Source organism: Gracilinanus agilis, chromosome 2 (genome assembly GCF_016433145.1).
Source record: "Gracilinanus agilis isolate LMUSP501 chromosome 2, AgileGrace, whole genome shotgun sequence".
Taxonomy (NCBI): Eukaryota; Metazoa; Chordata; class Mammalia; order Didelphimorphia; family Didelphidae; genus Gracilinanus; species Gracilinanus agilis.
Window position 1 is genome coordinate 601,445,329 of NC_058131.1, and position 26,441 is coordinate 601,471,769.

Sequence of the window (26,441 nt, forward strand, 5' to 3'; positions counted from 1 at the left end):
TTTAGACAACCATTTAATGTCTCTGTCTTAATTTTTCATCTATAAAATGAAAGAATTGGACAAAATTAAATCTTAGCCCATTTCCAGCCTTTTTTTTTCTGTTGCCAATTTTTTAAGTTGGATTAGTCAGAAAAGGATAGTTAGCATTTAAAGGCAGTTAAATTAACTTTTCATCTGGTCTAATCAAGACCTTCTGGAATCATTTTCACTTTGCCCTGTATAAAATTTTGACTCAGCAACCACGGATATTTATGGACTTGCCATCAAACTGCAGACTGTTTACCTCAGAGCCATTCCTAGCCTTCCTCCCTGTGAGAGAGGGAAGCCCCAAATTTTTGCAAATTGAATCAACCAACAGGTAGCACCCAGCCATGCTGGGAAGAGATACCTAGATGAATAAAAGTCTGTCCTCCAAAAAAGTTAATGATTCTAGTGATTGCCATAGGAAAAAAAAAAATCTGAGCACTAGGAATTGTTGCATGTCAGAAACACTAAGACAAGGTGAGAGAGGTGGGTCATGGTTAAGCTAAATGCCCTTCTCCCAAGCACTCTGTTTCTCAGCACTCAGCTTTCGGAATCCTGGGATTCTGGAGTATCAAAAGAAAAGGTTGAGGCCCAGGCTGCCCCCTGGAAGCAGGGTGCGGGGGAGGGGCAAGAGGACCCCTTAGGGATCCTCCAAAGTCTCTGGGCCTGGAGTCCTCCTAAGGCAAGGGGACGGCGCCTTGCTCGGTGTCGAAGGGACGTCGCAGAATGTGGCGACGTGTAGACTCACCGCACCTCTGGGGTGGCCAGAAACCCCCAGCAGGGGCGGGGGAAGGGGGAGCGGCAGCTTCTACACCGAGCTGGGGCTCCCTAGCAGCTACAATGCCTCTGCTTCCCACTCCCCGGCCTAGGGCGTTTGAAGAAGTCAAATGGTCTTCAGAGCTCGAGCCCCGCAGGTTCTGCTCCCCTCTGACATCACCACCCTCTCTTCTCTGGCCTCTTCCCTGTTGTCCTTGCCCTTCCGTACTCTGTGGGGTTGCTAGGTGACGGGAACTTCCGGTATGTACCGGAAATAGGTCTATTGATCGCATTCCACCAGAGCGATTCTAAGCGAAGCCGGTGTTTTGTCCAGGAGCAGGTAACGAACTCTCCCTACCCCCCACCATGAATGGGCGGAGACCTCCGAGGCTGTGTTTGTATAGACCGAGGGCTTATACGGAAAGGGGCCCCTTCGGGGATGGGCGTGGCGAGGGGGAGGGCTTGGGGCGGAACCCGGGGGGATGGGCTTTTGGGGGAATCTGCCCAAGGGACTGAGGCTGCGCCCTGGCTCGCCTTCCTTGCGGTCCCTGCACTGGCCTGAACCTCCACTTTGATCTCTACAGCGCCCCCACCATGGCTTTTCCGCATCGACCTGATGCCCCCGAGCTACCTGACTTCTCCATGCTCAAGAGACTGGCCCGAGACCAGCTCATCTACCTGCTGGAGCAGGTCTGTGTGCAACTGGCTCCCTCCCTGATGCTTCTGCACCTTCTAGAAACGGGCCAGGTGGCTAAGCAAGTTGGCCAACGCAAAGCCACCTCTCAGGGCAGAGGGGCAATATGCTTAAATCAGGGAGTGGAAACCACAGGGGGCTCTGAAGAGTTGTTTACAAAAATCCTTCCTTTTTCCTTACCAAAAGTCGTAAGTCGTTCACTCAAAAAATATGAAGCATGTACAGTTCAGGGAATGATGGGCAATACAAAAACAACACCTGCTTGCTTCTTAAGTGCATGAGGAAGAGTTGTTGTGGAAATAAAACATATAAACTAAAGAACTATAATATAGGAATATTTAATAGTGCCCTTTGGTTACAACAAGTGTTTCTGGTGTTCAAAAGATGGTAAGATTGTTTCAGACAAAGTTTCTTTAACTTGGACGTTTTGATAGTTGATGTTAGGTTATCCCAGTCCAAAGGAAATGTGAGGATTCACGTTTTAGGAAAGAAGGATATAACTGAAAAGGAGGGTTTTGCCTAGCTCACAAAGCTTCAGTGACTCCCTTTTGCCCCTTTAACACTCCTCGGGATGTCATTTAAAGCCCTTCACAAAATATGACTTCCACTTACCCTTCTATATTTACCTCCTTAATTTTTTTAAACCCTTGCCTTCTCTTTTGGCAGAAGAGCAGTAAGGGCTAGGCAGTGGGGGCTAAGTGACATGCCCAGGGTCACACACAACTAGGAAGTGTCCAAGGTCACATCTGAACCTAGGACCTCCTGTCTCTAGGCCTAGTGCTCAACCCACTGAGCCACCTAATTCCCTTTTAGGAATTCCACATTCTACCTAAATTGGCCTACTAGCCACTCCCAAACTTCGCATTCTGTCACTTGCCTTTATGCTTATAATGGACTCCTTTACAACTTCTTCTTATCATCTTTAACTTCCACAACTCAAGTGCCATGTCCTTAAGGAAGTCTTTTCTAACTCCCCTAGTTTTGCCCTATTCCTTAAATTATCATTTACTTCTTTTTTTTTACATATTCCATCTTTTTTTTTTTTTAACCCTTAACTTCTGTATATTGGCTCCTAGGTGGAAGAGCGGTAAGGGTGGGCAATGGGGGTCAAGTGACTTGCCCAGAGTCACACAGCTGGGAAGTATCTGAGGCTGGATTTGAACCTAGGACCTCCCGTCTCTAGGCCTGGCTCTCAATCCACTGAGCTACCCAGCTGCCCCTATTACATATTCCATCTTAAAATACAATGTAAACTTCTTGACAACTGCAACTTTTTGTTTTTGTCTTTATATTTCTAGGGTCTAGCACAGTGCCTTGTTTTAAGTAGATGCTTGTTAAATATTTGTCAGTTTTAAAAAGAAGCTCACTGATAACTTGAGAGACTCATACTTTTTGTATCTTCTTCAGCTTCCTGGGAAGAAAGACTTATTTATTGAGGCTGATCTGATGAGCCCATTGGATCGAATCGCCAATGTCTCTATTCTCAAGGTATAATTTTCTCACCTAGGTTCACTCACATTAACTAATGAATGTTTAGTACAGTGTATAGAGGGGTAAATGCAAAACTTTTTGATACCGATACCCAAGTCTTTTACAATAGGGCCTTATGTTTTTATGACATTATGTACTTTTCAGAGTATTTTCACATATGTTCTCATTTGATCCTTTCTTTAGCAACATGAAGTGGACAAATTGTACAAGGTGGAAAACAAACCTGTCTTTAGTACCAGTGAACAGTAAGTTTCACTTTTGTGTTGTTTGGAACCCTAGGGGTCCCATTTAACAGTATTTCACAAACTTCCTGTGGACATGTGGAGGACTTTGAAACTACATTTTCCATGATCCAATGGGTTTCTGGTTTCTGAAGTGATTACATCAGACAATGGGAAACAACATATAGCGCAGCTTAAATTCGGAGGTCAGGCTTGAGACAATCTCTGGCTGCGAGGACAAGATGGGGACTGGTGGCAATTCGACTTTTTACAGGCGCGTGGTCTAATTCTATCAGCATGGCTTTAATTAAAATATTAATTTCCTTCATAATATCAGCCTTTATCATTTTTAATCCTTACACTTTCCAGTGAGTCTCAATTTTAGTTGACCCCTTTAACTCAAGATAATCCCTGGAAAAGTCCCCTTCTTTTAGAAATCAGCACCAGAACCAAGAGTAATATCTTGTCTATAACTCTGTAACCATTACTTCTTTGACACTGGTTCTTCTATCTGGTTAACTTTCATCCTCTCACACATACATTATTAATATAGCCTTCTAACTGACTTTTAGTTATTACTCTAAATAGCTATATTTTCTTTCTTTCTTCCTTCCTTTCTTCCTTTTTTTTATTGGTTCCAATGCAGAAAGGTGATATTGGCTGGCAAAAGGGGTGAAGGGACTTGCCTAGGATCACAACTAGGAAGTATCTGAAGTCAGATTTGAACTCAGGACCTCCTATCCGTAGGCCTGGCTCTCTATATTTTCTAAAACACAACTTTCCTCATGTAATTTTTCTGCTCATATCTGTTTAATAGCTCCCAGCTACTTACCATTTAAAATTCAGAATCTTAATCTAGCACTCTAGGTTCTGCTTTATCTGGCCTTCATCTACCTTTCCAATCCTATCTTCTACTGTTCCACTCTAAGCTTTCCATTCCAAGCAAATTTTTCACTATTCACCAAAAATACCTTTTATATTCTTGCCTTAGCCTTTGCTTATTTGTTGTTCAGTTGTTTCAGCCATGTCCAACTCTTCCTGACCCCATTTTGGTTTGCCATTTCCTTCTCCAGTTTATTTTACAGATGAGGAACTCAGGCAAACAAGGTTAAGTGACTTGCCCAGGGTCATATAGTGTCTGAGGCCAGATTTGAATTCAGGAAGATGAGTCTAAGCCCAGTGTTGTATCTACTGTGCCACCTAGCTGCCCAGCCTTTGCTTATACCCATTTCCATTACATAAAATGCCATTTTTATTCCTCTCTGCATCTCCAGACATTACCCAATATTTGAGGCCTAGCTTAAGTTCCTAGTAGTCTTTTCTCTATATGAAAACAACAGCCCTTATGTCTGTCATTTGGCTTTCAATTATAAACTGCCTCATGATATCTCTTACATTATCATCTTGCATTGTCATTAAACTTTATATTTTGTCTTCCTCAGCAGACTTTAGATTCCTAAGGTCAGGAACTTCTTTGTATCATCCAGAATACCTAGCATGGTATAAGGCACATACTAAGTGACTAGTAAATATCTTTAATGAAGTAGTGGTTTCTGCTAGAGAATGGATTATGATGTACCAGGGCAGCTGGAAAAGTGCTTACGTCAAGACAATAGATCCTCTTAGGGTGGAACAGATGGCCTAAGAATAAAGGCAGTTCCATTCCTTTCTTAATTTAACTACAAATTTCCTAGTTTTATCACAGATATTCCTTCTTTCTCTCATATCTTTGTTTCTTCTCAGGTTATGCTTCCTTGTCCGACCCCGAATCAGGAACATGCGATACATTGCAAGTGAGTTTATAGTGGTGCTAAGATTATAGCGTACCTAAGGGTGAGCAAGATTTGTTGATCTTGGTGCTAAGAAACATTTGTTGGAAAGAGATGTGAGTTGGCAACATCTAGAAGATAGTTGATTTTCCTACCTCTGCTAGGTCTTTTCTATCTGCCATCATCATTTTTCCTATAGAAGATATTCTAAATAGACTACTGATAAAGACTATGACTTCCTTCTCTCTACAGACCTAGTCAATTCTGACAAAATGGCTGGTCGAACACGAAGGTACAAAGTGATCTTTAGCCCACAGAAGGTGAGTACAGATTTAGTATAGAGACCTAGGATGGAATGAGGACTAGAAAGGGTATATCTTTGCTTATCTCCCTACAGAAGTAAACTCCCTTCTCATTTAAGAAGTATAGCTAACTTTAGATAATCCTGGAGTATTAACTCAATACTACTATCACATTTTTGGAGGGGTCTTATAGGGCCGATGATGGAAAACCCCTTTCATTGTAGATTCACAGAATGTTAGCATGACCTTAGAGACCACTCAGTCCGTCTGTCTTTGTCTTCAAATGAGAAAACTGAGATATGTAGCTGTTAAGAAGACACCCTTCTTCTGTGCCCACAGCTTCTTCCAACACTATTCTGAAAAGCTTCCTCATTCACAGTAATGACTCAGCTGGACCCCTCAAATTCACAGTGTCTTATCATGAGTGACTGTGATGATTTCTGTTGTTCCACACCCACTATAGAGATCTACCATTAACTTCATTTTAGGGATCGAATACATAAGGTCTTTCTGTTGTAAATTGAAGGTTTTCAAAGCAATGCCAACCAGTGTGCTTATGTATTCAGAAGAGGGAGAGAAGTTAAAAAGAAAAAGACCCTGGACCATAGTTCTCTGGGGTCTCTAATTATGACTCATCTACATTTATGAGATTGCTTATTGGGTTACTGTAACACGTTATAGAGGAAAACAGTAGTAAGTCTAAGTTCATCTTGGTATGTTAAGGAAATTAAAGGAAAAAAATGAACCCTGTACTACATCTGTAGTAACATAAAGTGGTCACTAGCAGGGCAATGCGATGCATTAGAAAGATGACTAGACTTGAAATCAGAAAACCTTCATTTGAATCCCAGCTCTTTAAGCTCCAAACTATTTCTCGCTTGGTTGCATGATCTCTCTGACATCAGGTCTTCATCTATAAAATGGGATAATAATAACTGCCTTACTAATCTCAGAATTGTTGTATATATATGTAAGGTGCTTTGTAACTGTAAATCACTATTACTTTTCTATTCCTTCTATTCCTTTTATTATAAGGAGACAAAATGAGATTAAGATAAAATGAAAGATAGTGCTAGTCCAACCAGAAGAAACAGTAAATCCTGAGGAATTGTTCTAATGACATAACACATATATATGTATACAATTGGTATGATTTCAGTGGACAAGGAGAAATCATTCTATAGTAGAGATTGCTCTACAAGTTGGGAAATCTGGGTTTTAGCTTTCAATTAGCAACTAAGTAGCTTTATGACCTTCCTCAAATTCCTCTTACCAGGTCTCCATTTCCTTAATCCTTAAATGAAGAAGTTAGAATAGATGACTTCTAAAACCTCTTCTAGTTCTAATATGCTTACTTGTGCTTTTATTCAGAGTTCATGGGATAATACATGATAATATGCTTTATTGGAACTCATTGTGATATTTGACAATGTTTATGTGCTGTTTTAAACTTCACAACACCCTTTGCATACAGCATTACTGGGAAGTAAATATTACAGATATCCCTGTTATCCCCATTTTACAGATGAAAACCCTGAGGGTCGATCCAGCTAATCAGTGTCAGAAGTAAGATTTCAACTAGATCTTTCCTAACTCCAAATCCAATGTTCATTCCACCAAACCATGCTGCCTCAAAGTTTATGGTGAAAAAGGAAAGTAAAATACAATGTAGGAAAATTAACCCAGTTTTTCTTTCTTTTTCAGTTCTATGCATGTGAGATGGTACTTGAGGAAGAGGGAATATATGGAGGTGAGAGATTATGGAAGTGGCTGGGGAAAGAACAGGGAATGAGGAGGAAAAACTATTGGACAAGCCTTTTTGTCATGAATACTTTGTTCTGTTGCCAGTAGACTCATGAATAATTAGTAGAATCATGGAGAAGTGGAATAGGTTCTAAAGAGATAGTTTTGTGTAGTAGAGAGGCAGCATGGGGTAGTGTGAAGAGCACTGGATTTTCATTCAGGAAATGTATCCTGGCTCATCTACTTATTATCTTGGGCGCTTGGACAAGAAGATTAATTTCTTTTTTCTTTCTTTCTTTTTTTTTTTTTAAAAAACCCTTACCTTCCATCTTGGAATCAATGCTGTGTATTGGTTCAAAGGCAGAAGAGTGGTAAAGGCTAGGCAATGGGGATGAAGTGACTTGCCCAGGGTGACACAGCTGGGAAGTGTCTGAAGCCAGATTTGAACCAAGGACCTCCCTTCTCTAGGCCTGACTCTCAATCCACTAAGCTACCCATCAGCCCCCTAAGAAAATTAATTTCTATAGATTTTGCTTCCTTCATCTATAAAATAAGGAGTTTGGACTAGATGAGCGGTTCTCAAAGTGTGGTCTATGAATTCTGGGAGTTCCTAAGACTCTTTCTGTGGGTCACCAAGGTCAAAATTGTTTTCATCATAATACTAAAAGTGTTTACCTTTTAAAATGAAACTCCCTTTTTTTCAACTACATATCTCCAAATTTTCTTACTGTACTTCAACCAAAATAACACATCACAACAGACTGAATGCAGAAGCAGATATGAGAATCTAGCTGTCTTCTATTATACCAAATATTAAAAGAGAGTTGCAAGAATGTGTAAAACAGTGCCATGCTTCTCACTCATTTTTTGTTTTAGAAAATATTGTTATTTTTGTTTAAAAAGTTATTTATTTTAATATAATGGGTTTATTACTAGATCTTTTTAAATGAATTCATGTTTTTAGTTATCAGTTTTAATTTTTAATAAGGTAAATATTAATAAATATATCCCTGAAAGGGGGAAAAAGGGGATTTGTCATAAACAAAACCTCTTTGAAGCCCTTAATCATTTTTTTCCCTAAAACCCTTACCTTGTGTCTTACAGTCAACTAAGGCAAAAGAACAGTAAGGAGTAGGTGATGGGAGTTAAGTGACTTGTCCAGGGTCACACAGCTAGGACATGTTTTTATCTAGATTTGAACTCTTCTCTAGGTCACTGAACCCTCCTTAATCATTTTTTAAAGTGTAAAGGGATCCTCAAACTGAAAAGATTGAGAACTGCAAGCCAAGATGGTTTCCAGGCCTTTCTAGCTCTAAATCCTGTTAGTGATAGGAAAAGAGTCTTCACATTTTGGGCTGGTCTTAACGTGGATTTTGATTGCATTTAGAAAGACAGCATGATATAGCAGAGAGAGCATTGAATTCAGAGTAAGGAGACAGGTTCAATTTCCAGGTCTGACATTGACTTGCTATATGACTCTGGGACAGCCATCTCTCTGTGTTTCTATTCTTTCATCTGCCTGCTTCTCAGTGTTATTCTGAGAAAAGCACTGCAAACTTTAAGCACCCTATGAGTGATGAGCTATTATGGATGACTGGGAGACAACAGTCAGTATTGTCACTTCTTGTAACTGACTTTTGTTATCCTTACCTATAGATGTAAGCTGTGATGAGTGGGCCTTTTCCTTACTGCCTCTTGATGTGGATCTCCTGAGCATGGAACTGCCTGAATTCTTCAGAGACTACTTTCTGGTGAATACAGAGGCCTGGGGTCTGGGGTTTGAGGCCCAGGGCAGTTAAACCCAAGACATGTTGTTTTTATTTAAATTTTTCCTATAATCTGTGACTGAAGAGCATCACCATGGATTGAGTATTTAAAGGATCTTACCTAGGAACCAGTCAGTTAGGTCTTTTTCAAGATTTTTCCAGGCCTTGTTTTATTGCATAGGAACAACTAACAGCCTCTCAGACTTACAGAACCAGATTCTGAGCTCAGGAACTCATCACCCTATTTACCCTTGTCACTTGTGTGTCCTTTGCAGGAGGGAAACCAGCGTTGGATTAATACTGTGGCCCAAGCCCTGCACCTTCTCAGCAATCTCTATGGACCCTTTGCAAACTGTTATGGAATTGGCCGATGCGCCAAGGTAAGAGCCTTCAAAGTAGTTTTTCCTCATTCTTTTATTCATCCTCCTTGGTTCTGTGTGCACTGAGGATCATTGAGGGCATCTGCTATGTGAGGACTATCTCAGAATGAAAATTTATATTTCAAGCTAGAGGTTGGCAGCTTGGGACTTGTGGGTTGGATTTCTATCTATGGTTTATCTTTGTTATTGTAAGAATTTAAAATTAGCTTTTATGCTAAATATGAGAATTCTAAAGTAATATTGTGGGTGCCGATTTAAAAAATTAACTCTTAAGTCACAAGACTGTTAGCTGCTCTTAACAATTTAGTTTAATAGAGATATAGTAAAAGAGAGAAATGTAGGAAGAAAGTAGAAAGTATTGTCTAGTCAGATATTGTATAATTTCTGTCCAAAGAAGTCCAGCTTGCCACCCGTCAAGGACTCCCTCAAGTCCCAATCTCCATGTGGAGTCATGGTAATCCCTTAAACCAGGAATCCCAATGGTGTCTTCAGCAAGGGTTCCACCAATGCAGGCCTCTTCCTTCAGCCCCAATCACCCCAGGAGGCCTCTATTGCAGAAAGCTCCAGCCTAGCAGAATTCTCTTCCAGGAGAGTCTTCTCCTCCAGTCCGGCTAACCAATGCAGCGTTTCCAAAGACGAAATCCAAAGGAACAGAAGTTAAAGGAGAAGTCCCTTGGACAGGAAGTTTAAGACTTTTTATAGTTCTTTTTCCATGTCACTTCCTGCCCCTTCCCCACTTTATGGGAACCAATCACAGTCTTTCAATTTGCCTAGCATTGCCCAGGGGCAGGGTAGTGGCCTCTAGAGTTGTAGCAAGTGACTTGCAGAACTCTCTTACTTAGTGTCAAGTAGGGGCACTTTAAGTTCTTGATTTATTTAGCTAAAAATAGGCAAGGGGAGAGTCAATCCTATCTTCACATTATGCCCTTGTTCTCTGCCTATAATACATAGAATTTTATATTATTCAGAATTAAAAGGAAATGGAATGGGTTAATGGTATGAGCTCTTGGCCCAAGGAATTCAAGATTCCCACAAGGTTCTGGTCAAAAGCCCTTTGGACCCTTATGCCGGTCACTGCGTTGTATTGGCCTGTAGTAGAGATTGGTAACGTCAACAGAAGTTTGGGGATATCTTGGGTTTTGAACAGATGGTGTACGAGATGTGGAGGGAGTTGGAGGAAGAAGAGGAAGGTGAGATCAAAGGCCGGAAACCAGAAATTGGGCATATTTTCCTTCTGGATAGAGGTAGGTACTCAGTTTACCTTCTCTTTTGAACCCTGGAAGGTGAGGGAACGTGTCAAAAATAGGAAAAGGATAGCAAAGTCAGAGTTAGCTCTGTGAATATCGAGAGGTGGGTAGGGATAAACTTGAGAAACTTGGCATTGACTTTGTGTTGAAACAGTGACTTTGGGAGGAAGGCAGAGTGGAAGATGAAGTTCTGAGAAATCTTTCACCTCCATGGCTTTTGTTTTCAGATGTGGACTTTGTGACTGCACTCTGCTCCCAAGTGGTGTATGAGGGGCTGGTGGATGACACCTTTCGAATCAAGTGTGGTGAGTGTTGCTTCTTTTGCTTCCTGATGAGGATGGAGAAGGCAGTCTACCAGGAACTTTTACAGTGGTGGGTTTCTGGGATACCTCAGGAATTTGAGGGAACTGCTAGTTTTCAGAACAGTACTAAGTAACATCTAAGTAAGCAGAAATTAGAAAGAAAAGGTGATGTTGAAGTCATCAGAGATGCTTGTAACCTTCCCTTTTACTTCCATAGGGAGTGTTGATTTTGGTCCAGATGTGACATCCTCTGACAAGAGCCTCAAAGTGCTGCTTAATGCTCAGGACAAGGTTAGAATATAGATCTTGGGGAATTGGGGCACTGTCTGAATTCAAGGGCTCTGGGATGGTGGCCTATAACCATATCAAACAGATGCTTCCCACAATTCTAGGTATAACACAATCTCTAGCACAAATATCTCTTGACTGATAGATGCCAAGTTTCCACTGAAGACAACGAGCATTGTGCTATATCTAGGAGTGGGGCATTATGACTTGATAAAATTGGGTAGATTAATTGGAATACCAGATGATGGTTCTGCATCTTGACATAGTTCTGGCTTCTCCACAGGTCTTTAATGAGATTCGTAATGAACATTTCTCCAATGTCTTTGGCTTCCTGAGCCAGAAGGCCCGGAACCTACAGGCACAGTATGATGTGAGGCTCCAGCCCATTAGGTCTCTAATCCCTCTTCAAAATTACCTCTTAAAACTACTTTACATACTTTCCACCTATTGATATTATTACATGGCTCTCATCTGCACTGCAAGCATTATAATGTAATGGAAAATTATTGATCTAGAAGGCAGAAGACCTGGGTTCTAGGCTCAGTGTTGCTACTGACAGACATTAAGTGGTCATTGTCTATACTTAAGATTCCTCATTTGTTAATGAGGAGGCTAGACTAAATAATAACTAAGTTCTTTCAAATTCTAACATTCTGTGATGCTATGATTCTAAAGTAGAGGCAATGTAAGAAAATGTAGGAGTTGTCCTTTTTACAACAGAGTGGGAAGATTGTCACTGACTTGAGTCTCTTCCCAGCGCCGTCGTGGTATGGACATCAAGCAGATGAAGAACTTTGTCTCTCAGGAGCTCAAGGGACTGAAGCAAGAGCACCGCCTGCTGAGTTTACGTAGGTCCCATGTATAGGGAGGATTACATGGAACCAATTACCTGGTTTATCTAAGAAGATGAATACAGAGAATCCTTAAAGGGGAAACATTTGAAAACAGGAGTTGATTTGGGGATTTGAGCTAGAGAGAAAAGTGGTTTTGGGTGTTCCATTGTGCCCTTCTGAGCAGAAAAAAGGTGCTGTTCTGATCTTAGGATAGTCTAATTTCCAGTTTGTCCTTTCTATAGATATTGGGGCCTGCGAGTCCATCATGAAGAAGAAAACCAAGCAAGATTTCCAGGAGCTGATCAAGACTGAACATGGTGACACTAATATACTTACCAGTATCCTTTTTTCTCTTCTGCTCTCATAACATCTCCTTCTCATAACCTATTGCCCACTCTGGAGTCTCTGGTTCTTTTGTTATCCCTCTTTCTAGCTGATGCTGGGATTGGTCCCTGCTACAAGCCCTGTGAACTCTCTTGTCTGAGTTGGTTCTTCTCAGCATTGGGCAGTCACAGAGAGAACCCTACAAGCATAATAGGTACAATTTCCATAAACCCAAAGTAACACTCTCCAATTCCTCTTAGCACTGCTAGAAGGGTTCAACATTCGTGAGAGCACCAGCTATATTGAGGAACACATTGACCGACAGGTGAGTCCTGGAAGCAGGGCAGCAAGAGATTGTCTTATAGAAGTATAGTCTGCTTAGAGCAGAAATTAAGGGAGAAAAGCATTTAAGTTATGGGGTTTAAGTTCTCATCAACTTCTTCTTTTTCTGTATAGGTATCACCTATTGAAAGCCTCCGACTCCTGTGTCTCCTGTCCATCACTGAGAATGGTGAGTACCAGTAATCAGAAATAATAGTTTGGGAAAAGAGGAAGACATTTTGAAAGATAGATATAAATACCCAAGCAAATAAAATATAAAATATCAATCCAACAGTAGAATCACTACTTCATTGATATGATATCTCTGGCTCTGATGTGGTACTCACTGCAGTGGTGCAAATTTCAAACCATCCATCCACATATTCACATCTTATATAACTCTTACCATTGTCCTCCCACAGATTCTCTAAGAGATCTATCCAGTTTGCTGTTAGAGGCCTTCCTCTAGGGTTTTTTATGGTCATATGGGTACCAGTAGAGCATTCAGTCTATGAATCTGTTATCCTTTGCTCCCCATACATGACTGGCCCCCTTCCTTTCCTATTCACACCTAGATTATGGAGGAGGCACAGAAAAACAGAATATTGTTCTATAATTGCAGTTATACTTTCCTGGGTAATGCAAAATCCTGGCAGTGAATGAAACTTTAGGATCATTGAGTCAGTCCCCTTATCCCAGAGAGTGCTATAGTTCAACCAATGAAAGATAAGAATAGTAAAATTTCAGAGCTGAAATGAGAATTCTAGCAATCATCTCATCTATACTCTCACTCCCAACAAGGTTTTGTTTTTTGTTTTGTTTTTAAACATTTATTAATACTTGTTTTTAACATGGTTACATGATTCATGCTCCTACTTTCCCCTTCACCCTGACCTCCCCCCCCCAGCCGATGCACATTTCCACTGGTTTTATCATGTATCTTTGATCAAGACCTATTTCCAAATTATTGATAGTTGCATTGGTGTGGTAGTTTTGAGTCTACATCCCCAATCATGTCTGCCTCAACCCATGCGTTCAAGCAATTGTTTTTCTTATATGTTTCCACTCCTGCAGTTCTTCCTCTGAATGTGGGTAGCATCTTTTCCATAAATCCCTCAGAGCTGTCTTGTGTCATTGCATTGCTGCTGGTACAGAAGTCCATTACATTCTATTTTACCATAGTATATCAGTCTCTGTGTACAGTGTTCTTCTGGCTCTGCTCCTTTCGCTCTGCATCAGTTCCTGGAGGTCTCTCCAGTTCACATGGAACTCCTCTAGTTTATTATTCCTTTGAGCACAATAGTATTCCATCACCAGCATATACCACAGTTTGTTCAGCCATTCCCCAATTGAAGGACATACCCTCCTTTTCCAGTTTTTTGCCACCACAAAAAGCGCAGCTATAAATATTTTCGTATAGGTCTGTTTATCTATGATCTCTTTGGGGTACAGACCCAACAATGGTATGGCTGGATCAAAGGGCAGGCATTCTTTTATAGCCCTTTGAGCATAGTTCCAAATTGCCAGCCAGAATGGTTGGATCAGTTCACAACTCCACCAGCTATGCATCAATGTCCCAATTTTGCCACATCCCCTCCAGCATTTATTACTCTCCCCTTCTTTCATTTTAGCCAATCTGCTAGGTGTGAGGTGATATCTCCCAACAAGGTTTTATATAAAAATATGTCCCAGAAAAAAAAGTGAGTTAACTAATCCATGTCATAAGGATTTTGATGAAGGGAGATTCCACAGCATTTTGTGGTAATTTATTCTAATCTCTATCAGCCAAAGTGCCTTATTATGGTTACTCTAAATCATTTTTCTTACATTTGAATCTGATTTCCTCTTATCTCCATAGAAACTGAAAACAACTCACCACCACTCTCCTTACAAATAATTTGCTCAGTGCCTTCTATGGGCCAGGCTCCTAAAGATGATAATCAAATGATCTTCCTAGACTCTTACATCTATAGAACACTTAAGTATTTTCAAGGCATTTTTGTGTATATTGTCATTAATCATAAGGTTGGAATGGTTTTCAGGAGGTCATTTGTCTGAAGAGGGAGTCTGTCTAAATCAGCAGCTGGACATTAATCTTGCTCTTATTGATTTCAGGGAAAGAAATTCTGCAATTTACCTTCTCCTGGTCCTCTTCCCTACCCTACCCCCCACCCCCATTTCTGCCCTAGTAATTATAGGATCTTTGGTTTAAAGCTAGAAGAAACCTAGTAGACCTTAGTGGCTGTCTAGAGAAGCTCCCTCAGATGGAGCAAATTGTGGTACAGAGAGCTTACATGACTTGTCCAGGGTCTGTCTCATGAGTCTCTGAAGCAGGATCCAAGCACAAGACTTTCTGATTCCATTCTGCCATCTAGTACCATTGGTTTTACTATTCTTTCTTGCTTAGCTCCTTTATGCTTTACTGCTTTTCTTTTTCTAATAAAATTCTTAACAAAAGGACAAATTGAGGTAGGTCTCTGGGCAAAATAACATTTATTAGCAGGAACAAGCTATCTGTTAATAAATGGATTGGTGGCTTCCCTCCATCCATTACAAAAACTCCAAGCAGACCAACAATTCCCCTTTTTAGGCTTTTGGGGAGTACAGAACAAATAACAGAACAGGGTAAATGACTTCATGGTTTGAGTACAGAATGACTGGTTACAGAGCTAAGGTGTAGGAAACACCAAAATTGGTTAGAAGTTTGGAAATGGAGGCTAGCAATGACAAACCCCCCTCTTTTTTCTCTCATGAGATTAAGAAGTACTCATTGTTGGAGTCAAAAGTGCAAGATAATGGCCTAAACTTCTGGATGACAAACTGGACCTCCTTAAAGGATAGCTTGGTAGCATAAAGATGTCAAGCCTAAAACTCCTTTTCTCACACATTTCCCAAGATTATCAAAATTCTTTGAGGCTAGAAGAGATTGGTGATTAGCAAGAGAACTGGATTTCTAAATTTAGCCCGTTAGACACCACCAAATTCTTAACTAAGTTCAGAGTCAAAGAGCAATGACTTAAGCAATTACAGAAGAAAATCAATTGCTTGTAAATAAGACCAATAAGAAAATTATACAAGATGAATTTTAATCTTCTCATCTTGGTCCTATAGAAGACAGGTTTCATCCTGCAGGAGAAAAAAAAAAGTCAGGCAATCCTAGATTAGAAAATCAGTTAATAATTTAGGAATGTGATATACCATTAATGATGAGATAGTGAATATTTTTCCTTAGCTTAAGGTCAGTTAATAGGCTATGTATTATACGACACTTCAGCTGAGGCCATTTTAAGTAACTTAAATTATCTCCTTCTTCCACAGGTTTGGTCCCCAAAGATTACCGCTCTCTGAAAACACAGTATCTTCAGGTAAAGACTAGAATAGAACTTTGAGAGACTCAAGTTGGGAGGTGTTGGTATGAACGTTAGAGTTAGTTGAAGGCACCCTTTCTTGTTCCCCTCTATAGCCTTACTCTCTAATAATATCCCTGGTCTAGTTCTCACTGTCCTTATATCAGAAGTGAGTCATCTGAAATGGATCTATACCAATAGCCTTTTTTTTTTTTTTTTTTTTGGAAACCCTTACCTTCCGTCTTGGAGTCAATACTGTGTATTGGTTCCAAGGCAGAAGAGTGGTAAGGGCTAGGCAATGGGGCGTCAAGTGACTTGCCCAGGGTCACACAGCTGGGAAGTGTCTGAGGCCAGATTTGAACCCAGGACCTCCTGTCTCTAGGCCTGGTTCTTAATCCACTGAGCTACCCAGTTGCCCCCTACCAATAGCCTTTTAAGTGATTCAAGACTCACCTCATTAGGCATTTCTGTTCATAGGATTTAACTTCCGATCTGTGCCTAACACTGTGAGAATGTATTCTGTCTGACCCATTACAGATTGCTTTACCCTTGGAGAGACTCAGGCTCACCTGAATTTAGTAAGGTGGTAATAGGAGTTTACTTTAAGTCCTACTTTCCCCAGAAACTTTGTAATTCTAATTCCTGGCCAATCTTGACTTTTCTTCCTTTTTCACCATTCATAGTATTTATGCCATGCTCTCAGTTATATTCAATTTCTTCTTATCTTGTATCAATTTTTGTTTTCATGAGTGCAAATCATATCGTAAAAGCTCCTTGAGGACAGGTATTGTGTCATATTTGCTCTACAGTGCTTAAGGTATCTCTAGACACAAAAAACAAGGTGCAAAGAAGTTATGTCTTTGTCCTATAAGTTGGTTTGAATTTCTTCCAGAGCTATGGGCCTGAGCACCTGCTGACCTTCTCTAATCTTCGTCGGACGGGACTTCTAACCGAGCAGGTTCCAGGAGATACTCTTACGGCAGTCGAGAATAAAGTGAGCAAATTGGTGACTGATAAAGCTGCAGGTGAGCCCAGGACCAGTGGTGATCACAGCTATCCTAGACTGTTTGGCTTCTTCATTCTTAGCCTACCAGAACAACCTGGCCATCCGAGTATTGTTAGGAGAATGAACTGAGGAAGAAGAAAATGGTAGCATTTGGTCCCTAGCCACTCATACAGTGTCCATCCCCTTGACCAATCCCAAAGTTCTTGTACAACCTCAGGCTTTGTGATAATGCCTATCTCATTAAGATGACTTAGTGGGATAGGGGGAAGCTGGGTAGCACAGTGGATAGAGTGCCAGGCCTGGAGTCAGGTAGACCTGGGTTCAAATGTGACCTCAAATACTTCTATCTGTATGATCCTGGGCAAGTCACTTAACCCCTAACTGCCTAGCCCTTACCACTTTCCTGCCGGGAACTGATGCTTATATCAATGCTAGGAAGATAAGAGGTTTGTTTGTTTGTTTGTTTGTTTTGTTTTTAAGATAACTTGGTGAGAAGCAGCTACTATAGAGTCTTGGAAATGGGTAGAAAGGAGGCCTGGTTCCCAGGAAGGTAGTAGTCCCATTGTGCTCTGCCCTACTCAAACTATTTGGAATATTGCGTTCAGTTCTTAACTGCTATATTTCAGGTAGACTTTGAGAAGCAGGAGAGTGCCCAGTGGAAAGCAGCTAGGATAGGTAAAGGGCCTCAAGTCAAGTTCATGCCTTATGGGAATTGGTTGAATGAACTTTGGCTATTTAGCCTGGAGAATAGAGAACTAAGGGGCACTCTGATATCTGTCTTCAAGTAATGTGAAAAACTGTCTTAGAGAAGAGAAATTAAACTTGTTCTTCATTGTTCCAAAGGGCAAAACTAGGAGCATGAGGGTAAAGTCACAAAGGCAAATTTGGGTTTGATGTAAGAAAAATCCTGAAAATTAGAGGTATCCAGAAATATAATGGGCCATTTTAGGGGGAGTGGGTTCCCCCTCACTGGAAGCCTTCCAGCAGAGGTTGGATGATTGCTTGCCATGTGTAGTTGGGGGCATTTGACTTATTCAGGTACAGGTTAGGCTAGATGGCTCCTGATGTCGTTCTTATTTCTGAGATTCTGATTTGTTTTTTGGGGTGGTTTTTTTTTTGTTGTTATTTTTGTCATTTCTTCCTTGTGAACTGTAAGGGGTCCTTCAGAAATGGCCAGTTCTGCTTTCTGGGCAGACCGTTGCTTCAACTCCTGAGTTTAATATAATGTCCTTGTGATTTGAATTATCCATGGCAGTGTTCCTAGCCAAGGAGCACTGGATGGGACCCAGTTTATATTTCTTCTCCAGGAAAACTCACTGATGCTTTCAGTTCTTTGGCTAAGAGAAGCAATTTTCGTGGCATCAGCAAAAAACTGGGCTTGGTATGTTACTTGGGGCCAGATTCTTGGGTGGTAGGGTGAACAAGCCTATAAAGCAATGTTTGCCAGCACACTAAATATCCTCATGAAATATCTAAATTCTCTTTTATAAACCACTGTGCCCTTCTAGAGCTTAAAGCCCATAGAGAGAGAAAGCTGGGGTAGGTACAGGGCAGGGAATGGAGGTGGAGGAGCAAGTTTTGTGATTTAGGGAGGGAGACCAAGAATAGGGGGAAAGGAAAGGAAGAGTTGTTTTGGTTTGTCTGTTTGTTTGTAGGTTTTATGAAGTGTAAGATTCTTTGGTAGCAAAAAGCTTTGTGGGCTGATAATAAATTGCCTCAAAAGGGCAATTAAGAAACACTCCTCTGGTGTATTTTGCATTTATATTTTCATTACCATATCTCCCTATATGATCACTTCATTTTAGCCTAACTTAAGACAAAAATAATAAGAAGCACAAAAAGTGTAAATGATTCATTTAGGATTATGGAGCAAGAGAAGGAAGGAACTCAGAAAAAAAAGGATTTATAATGACAGAGCCTCCAGTCTTTTGCTTAGTCACTGAGCCATAGGATATACACTTGATTTGGTCTCCCCTGCTAGAGAAGTGCTTCTATTTTTTTAAAGGGTAGTAGCACCCAGTTGGTATTCTGTAGCCTCCTGGGTAATGTAGATACATGCTCTTCTCTCTTCCTAAATTCTCCCTGGGAGGTTGAACTGAACTGAAGAATCTCCTAATGGTTATTTGCACTGGTACAGTAGCTGCCCAGGACCCTTTCCAGCAAGCACAGAGGAAACTACTCTAGATGCATAGAGGTAGAATGATATGACAGGAAGAGAATTCACTTTGGAGTCAAAGATCTGGGTTCATATCCCATCTCTGACGTGTATGTCTGTGTGATTGTGAGCAAGTTACTTACCTTCCCTGGGCCTTAGTTTCCTCATCTGTAAAATGAGAGGGTTGGACTTGATGGCTTTTGAATTCCTTTCCAGCTTTAGATCAGTCATCTCCAAAGCAAGCATCTATTCAAACAAGTAACAACTACTACTTCTTTGGACTCTGTAACTGTAATATGTATTTATACTAGTGAGGAGGGAAAATATTAAATTTAAAATCTACTAGATTCCCAGTAATGGCCTACAACAATAGTTTTCAGGTAGCCCTGAGATAGAGACTTACCCAAGGCTAATTTTTAGATGACTAACCTTGGAATATGAATTTTTCTTAAGAATATTGCCTGATTCTATCTTTGGTTAGTGACACAGCCCTTACAGAATTTCAGAATAAATTAAACACCTCTTCCTGGGGCTCCCAAACGGGCATGGGGAGGGCACATACTCAGTTGCCACTTGCTTGATGTGCCCTTATATGCCCAGTGTAGATCCCACGTGGGGACAGTGAATATGACCTGAAAGTGCCACGGGACATGGCGTATGTCTTCAGTGGTGCCTATGTTCCCCTCAGCTGCCGCATCATTGAACAGGTGAGGTCATGTCACCTTTCCTCCCTTCCATATTTTTGTCCTTCTGCCATTATTCTTCCCTCTTGCTGTTGGTTCCTTCCAAGCCCCATACTCATTGGACTACCAGCAAAAACACAGTGTCTTGAGAGTGAGCTTTCCTGATGTTTCTAACTGAAACTCAACCTCAAATCTCACCAGGTGTTAGAGCGAAAGGGCTGGCTGGGCCTTGAGGAAGTTGTTCGGTTACTCAACAGTAATGAATTTGCAGTCACAGGTAAGGAGAATTTAGAAGGGCAGAATGGAGATGAGAGAGATATAAGGTTCTGGGACATCATGCAAAATTTGAGATTGAGCTGCTTTGTCTCCTTATAGACATCATACCTGAAGAAAATGCCCCAAGTGATTCCCTACGTCTGGTCCTTGTGGTTTTTCTGGGTGGATGTACCTTCTCTGAGATCTCAGCTCTGCGGTTTTTGGGTAGAGAGAGAGGTAAGAATCCTGTTGAAATAAAAACAAACTTGATTGTTAGTTAAGAGAAGTCAGTCTATTTTTTAAAAATCCCTACCACTAACCTCTGGGTATAGTATTATCATTTGGAGGGTGGGGAATTGCAAACAGAATAACTGAGGAAAAGAAAGGTCATTGTCTTTATTTTTATTTTATTTTTAAACCTTTACCTTCAGTTCCAAGGCAGAAGAGTGGTAAGGGCTAGGCAATGGAGGTTAAGTGACTTGCCCAGTGTCACACAGTTAGGAAGTATCTGAGTCCAAATTTGAATCCAGGACCTCTCATCTCTAGGCCTGGCTCTCAATCCTCTGGATCACCTAGCTGCCCCAAAATCATTGTCTTTAGGCAGGTACCCTGGGGAGACCTTTCTTAATAAGACAGGGGGGTAATTAAAGACAGATTGCTGTGCCTCATTAGCTCTACCAGAGGGCTTGTCGGCATTGTATGACAAAAAATAAAATGGCCCATGTCCAATGGACATTTGTGGAGTTGGACGGTATCTGTGCTTGCCTAACAGCAGTAGTACCTGGGCTCATGGATGTGCTCTCTTCTGCTTTTGTCTCCTTAGGGTACAGATTCATTTTCTTGACAACAGCAGTGACAAATAGCGCACGGCTCATGGAGGCCATGAGTGAAGTGAAGACATGAAGCCTCTTCTCTGGAGGCTGACTCTTGAGATGCTGCCATGGGAGCATCCAGCAAAAAGTGCCCCAAAGGATGAGGGAAGCTTGAAAGCCCCAAAGGTTGAAGATGAGTGAGCTCGACCACAAGAATACCCTTCCTTGGGCTCACTGGGGGCTCCTTGGGATCCCAGGGCTTACCCTCAGCAGTCTTGGAGTTCTAGGATGTTTCTGTCTCTCCATAAGACATGCCCATGTACTCCTGGGGGAAAGTTGTTCTTTGGCAGATTACTATTCTTGAAAATAAAATGTACTTTCCAATCAGTTAGCAAGCATTTATTAAATGCCTCCCATGTGCCAAGCCCTGTCCTAGGCACCGAGAATACAAATCCAAAAATTGAAACAATCTCAACTCAAAAGGGTTGTGTTTTTTTTTGTTTTTTTTTTGAAGGAGTCTAAAATTTAATGAGGAAGACAGGGAGCACATATGTAAGTAAATGCAGGATAAACATCAAGATAATAGATTCCCCCCCACCAGCAGTTAGGGGAATCAAGAAAGGCTTCATGTTTGGATCTTCACTGAGTGAGAATCACTGGCAGTGCTGTGTAGAATGGCTGAGACTGGTGAGAGAAGAGGCAGGGAAACCAGACAGGAAGGAGGCTGTTGCCATGACCGTGGCCATCTGTGGGCTTTATTGTTAGCTGTTCAGCCCTGCTCTACTTTTCTGACCCTGTGGACTAGAGCACACTAGGCCTTTCTGCTCTTCATTGTCCCTAGCAGCCTATCATTGCTTCTCTAAATCTATTCATTACTTCCATGACATTATCCATCTCAGTCATTCCCTCCTGCTTTTGCTTTTAATCTTTCATTATATGGCCAAAATATTTAAGCTTCAACTTCAGTATTTGTCTTTCCAATGAATAGTCAATTAATTATTATTAAAATATTATTTTAAGGATCTATTATTTGCTGAGATGGAGAAAAAAAGATCTAAAGACATAAAAGGAAAAACATGATCTTGACTCTCAAAGATTTTCTTTTCAAATGGTCTAAAAAGTAAACCAGAAGAGAGATTAAATTTAATTTCTTCCTCTCCTAAAACCAATGTCACAATGTTCAATCCATTTTTCCTTGAGAACATTTCTGATTTTTATTCTATTTCTCTCCCTGGGCTAGTCTTTCTATTTCTCTGTCACTGTCTAACCTGAATTACTGAAAAATCCTAGATTCTATCACCAGTACAAACTCCTTATTATAGGTAAAACTATTTTCCTGTCTTCCTGCTACAAGGTGCCTATTTTAGTTTTTTAAGCCTTTGCTATCCCCCATCATGACTTCATAGATCATCTCCCTAACTCTCTGTAAACCACACCCATCCTTCCAGACCCAGCTAAAATCCTCTCTTCTATAAAGCCTTCTCCAAATACTCTGACCCATAACACTTAGTGTCTGTATTTAGAAATGTGAAATTTTAAGTAGTGTGTATACCTTTAGTGGGAAAAACCTTGGAGAGAACAAAGCTTTTGGAGAAAGTTGGAATATCAGACTTATTTTTTTAAAACCCTTACCATCTGTCTTGGATTCAATATGAAGTATTAGTTCCAAGGTAGAAGAGTGGTAAGGGCCGGGCGGCAGTTGAGGTTAAGTGACTTGTCACATAGGTGGCACATAGCCAAGAAGTATCTGAGGTCACATTTGAACCCTGGACCCCCCATCTCAGCCTGGCCCTCTACCCACTGAGCCACTACCTGTCCCCAGATTTATTTTTGTATTTTTTATGGATCTATTAACTCAGCACCACAAAAGATATGTTAAACAATTTGGCTTGCTCCTGAAATTATGTTTCATAAAGTTATAAAGCCTAGAAAAATTGTTTTGAAAAGCAGAAAGTCATCCTAAAAAAGTTGCCTTCTTTGCCTCTCTGCCCTTTTTTTGGAGTATATCTTTTTTCTTCAAATAGTCATATCTCATTTCAACACAATTGTTGATCAACTAGCAGGTATCTGGGTTATCTGTTGTGACCACAGGGTAAATGAATGAATAAAGGAATATTTACTAAATTCTTACTATGGGTAAAATATCATCCTAAGTCCTAGGGATACAAATAGAAAACATGACAATTCTTGACTCATGAAGTTCATAATCCAACAGCAAGAGATGATGTATATGTACATGGGCATATATGTATGTATCTGTGTTTATATACACATATTCTTACGTACACACAGATTTAGGTGGTTTCAGCAAGTAGGTCAAAAAGCCCAGCGGACCTTAACTGTGCAGCAGCAAAGCCGATGGTGAGGCGCCTTTTTCAGTGCCATTGATTCAACCAAATCAGTTTCCAATGGAGCCATTTCGATAGCACCAAAGGGCTTGTGTGCTGAGAATTTTCTATTTTTCAGTTGCTGTAGCGGCTTGGAGAGACGCTTGCCAGGTCAAACATCCAGAAGGATCGCTCTCCCGACTTACAAGAAGAAACAAGAGGTGACCTCTGCTCTCAGGGAGCTTTTCGTTGAGTAATTATGAGACAACCACTAAGCGGACAATTAGGGCCGATGCTTTGACTCTAAATGTAACAGGGAAGCTATGTGGTACAGTGAATAGAACTCAGGGGGTCCAGTCAGGAAACCGAAGTAAACGGGGTGAAGAGACTTGCCTCGTAAGTGTCTCAGGTCAGACTTAAACTCGGGAAGCTGAGTCTTCCTGCTTCCAAGCTCTCTCCACTGTGCCAGCCGGGCTGCCCCGCCATCCTTTATTAGCTGAAGGTAACGCCTGTCACTTGTCTTTGCTGTCTCTGCCTTCACCCTTTACCCCCACCCTTCAGAGAGGACTTCTCAAGGCTTTCTGAATCCTTACTCCTTTCATCATTTCTTTCAATGCTTCACCACCACAAAAAGAGCTGCCGCACACATAAGAGTATGCACGAGTCCTTTGGGAAAAGCTTCCTCCTCGGTAGGATGGTCCAAAAGCCGCATGGACTACCTACCGAGGGGGCAGGTTCCCTCTTACTAGAGGTCTTGAAGTAGAAGCTGAATGGCCACTTGGGAAGAACTGCTTGCAGTATGGATCCATCTAGGTGGCCATATCGGACCTTGCCAACTCTAAAATTCTGTGTTTCTATGCCACATACTACTTGGATTAGGTGTTTGCATTTTAAATGTTTTATGTCAAATGGATGAATTAAATTTCTCTTAAAGTGATTTTAGGCACCAACGGTAGGTGAAAAGAAATGGTTTTAGACTGGGAAGTTCAAGAACTCAACTGCAGCATGAGATGACTCCAAAGGGCAAAGCCTGATAGAGTCCTATGGCAACAGTCTGGAGGAAGAAATGATCTCTCCCAACTTAATAATGTCAGACTCAGTACGGATTCTAAATCAACCCAGTTTCCCCAGAATACGGCTACATTATAACTTTTTGTTGTTGTTAGTTGTTAGTAGTTTTTCAGTCATATCTGTCTCTTTGTGATCCCATTCAGGATTTTCTTGGCAAAGATACTGGAGTGGTTTGCCATTTCCTTCTCCAGCTCATTTTACAGATGAGAAAATGGAGGCAAAAAAAGGTAAAAGTGACTTGACCAAGTCACCAAGTCACAGTTGATGTCTGGGGCCAAGTTTGCAAATAGGAAGATGTCTTCCTGACCCCAGGACTCTATCCACTTTGCCATTTAGATGACTTAACTCATAAACTAGGGGACAGCTGGCTGAGTGACTAGAGAGCCACACCTGGAGATGGGAGATCCTAAGTTCAAATGTGGTCTTGGACACTTCCTAGCTACGTGACCCTGGACAAGTCACTTAACCCCCGGATTGCCTACCTTACCACTCTTCTGCCTTGGAGCCAATAAATAGTAGTGATTCCAAGATGGAAAGTAAGGGTTTAAAAAAATTATAAGAGTATTAATCTTCAGTGTTCTGTTTTGGGCCAAATGGTAGATTGTAAAAACAAAAGATTTCCTTGAACAAATGGACAGAATTTGCCTAGGCTTTGTCTATTTCTATTTGGCTTTTCAAAGTGAAATAGCATGAAAAGGCTAGAAACAACTGGTGAAAAAAAATCAGCTAGTGAATTCTATAGAACAGTTTTGTGGCATTTCAAGAGAGTTTCTTTCTGAACACCATCCATCCCCCAAGAAGCAGCTAATGATGGAGCTGCTGTATTCTGGCAAGACCTGCAAACCGATATCCTATCAGGAGCCAATTGAAATCAAATTAGATCAAGCTGATTGCTCTTGCCTGTGTGCTAAAGCTTCAAGTTCCCTTAAAGAAAAATGTTTTGTGATTGGAAAATGCTACTGTCTTAGAGTTTTCAAAGGTATCACACACTTGCTAGCACTGCATGTTTCCTCAAAGAGTGAAGATGCATGCATGGCCAGAGCAATTATTTTTTTTTTTACTGGTCTGATGATCTTTTTTGTTCAATCAGAACCATAATGTTATTTTGCTAGAACAGCCCAATTTTTGTGACTGGATGATTGTAAAGCACTCTCTGAGGAGCATTAGTGTCTTTACGCAATGTAGATTGCATAATTATATATTAATGTATCAGAATGTTAGAGTCAATATAATGCATAATGCTATATTTTACATGGCATATAATTATGAATTATATACAATTACACAATATATCAATACATATTAGGTATTATATGTATATTTGCCCTTTTCCTGTTAATCAGAATTAAAGGACATACCAGTTGTTATTCAGAACAAAACATGCTATTAAAGAAGAGATTTCAGGGCCAGCTGGGTAGCTCATTGGATTGAGAGCTAGACCTAGAGACAGGAGCTCCTGGGTTCAAATCTGGCCTCAGACACTTCCTAGCTGTGTGATCCTGGGCAAGTCACTAATCGCCCTTGCTGCTCTTCTGCCTTAGAACCAATACACAGTGATTCTAAGATAGAAGGTGAGGGTTTTTAAAAAAAAAAAAACAAAGCAAGATTTCTTGAGAAGGCTAGTTCATTATGCATAAACCATATAGGATTTTCAATATTATATCAATAATGATGCAATTTTTAAAGTTTTTTGGACCTGGAATTCTGTTCTAAGTTAAATAATAAGCAAGGCTCTTATAAAATTATAGCCCTGCCTCATGTCCCCCTCACATATTACAAATTCTTAAAACAGTAAGATATCCCTCAGTCTGCCTCCAAATTTATTTTGATAGAACAAATTGAATCAAGGAAGAAAGAATAGAAAATATTTTTAATATTGCTGTCAGATTAATCCAGGATTTATTAAATACCTATTCTACTACAGGTGCTCTGCTAAACTTTGGGGATCCAAATCCAGAAGTGTGCAGCCCCTGTTTTACATTCAGTGGAGGTAGGGATAGGGTTGGGATAAAGATAAAGACTCTGGTACAAAGGCTCAGCTTTTTAACTTTTGATTTTAATTGAACAAACAAAAAATTAATCCCACATGGATCTAATTGATTTTTTCTAATTCTATAAAAAAGTTTTTTGGCAGTTTGATAGGTATGGCACTGAATAAGTAAATTAGTTTAAGTAGGATTGTCATTTTTATTATATTAGTTCATCCTAAATTAATGTTTTTCCAATTGTTTAGATCTATTTTTATTTGTGTGAAAAGTGTTTTTATGTTCATGTAATTCCCGAGTTTGTCTTGGCAGATAGATTCCCAAATATTTTATATTAAC

General features: G+C 40.5%; 1 protein-coding gene across 5 annotated transcripts; it reads left to right on the forward strand.

Annotated features, from left to right (window-relative positions):
• The first annotated feature begins 1,283 nt into the window (after positions 1–1,283).
• On the forward strand, positions 1,284–21,165 carry VPS33B (VPS33B late endosome and lysosome associated). Of its 5 annotated transcripts, none has more exons than XM_044665460.1 (23): positions 1,284–1,470; positions 2,882–2,962; positions 3,149–3,210; positions 4,930–4,979; positions 5,208–5,275; positions 6,962–7,007; positions 8,657–8,751; positions 9,042–9,146; positions 10,267–10,390; positions 10,621–10,698; positions 10,913–10,986; positions 11,267–11,353; positions 11,741–11,831; positions 12,059–12,133; positions 12,401–12,465; positions 12,597–12,651; positions 15,780–15,826; positions 16,701–16,833; positions 18,122–18,195; positions 19,575–19,676; positions 19,854–19,929; positions 20,028–20,144; positions 20,731–21,165. In XM_044665460.1, exons 1-23 carry the CDS (start codon positions 1,375–1,377, stop codon positions 20,808–20,810), a joined length of 1,881 nt encoding a protein of 626 aa, XP_044521395.1. In that variant the 5' UTR covers positions 1,284–1,374; the 3' UTR covers positions 20,811–21,165. The 5 variants fall into 5 exon arrangements, 4 of the variants coding, with proteins under 4 accessions (XP_044521395.1, XP_044521396.1, XP_044521397.1 ...); XM_044665461.1 differs by having other exon boundaries at positions 10,294–10,390; XM_044665462.1 differs by lacking the exon at positions 2,882–2,962 and having other exon boundaries at positions 10,294–10,390.
• Positions 21,166–26,441: the final 5,276 nt, after the last annotated feature.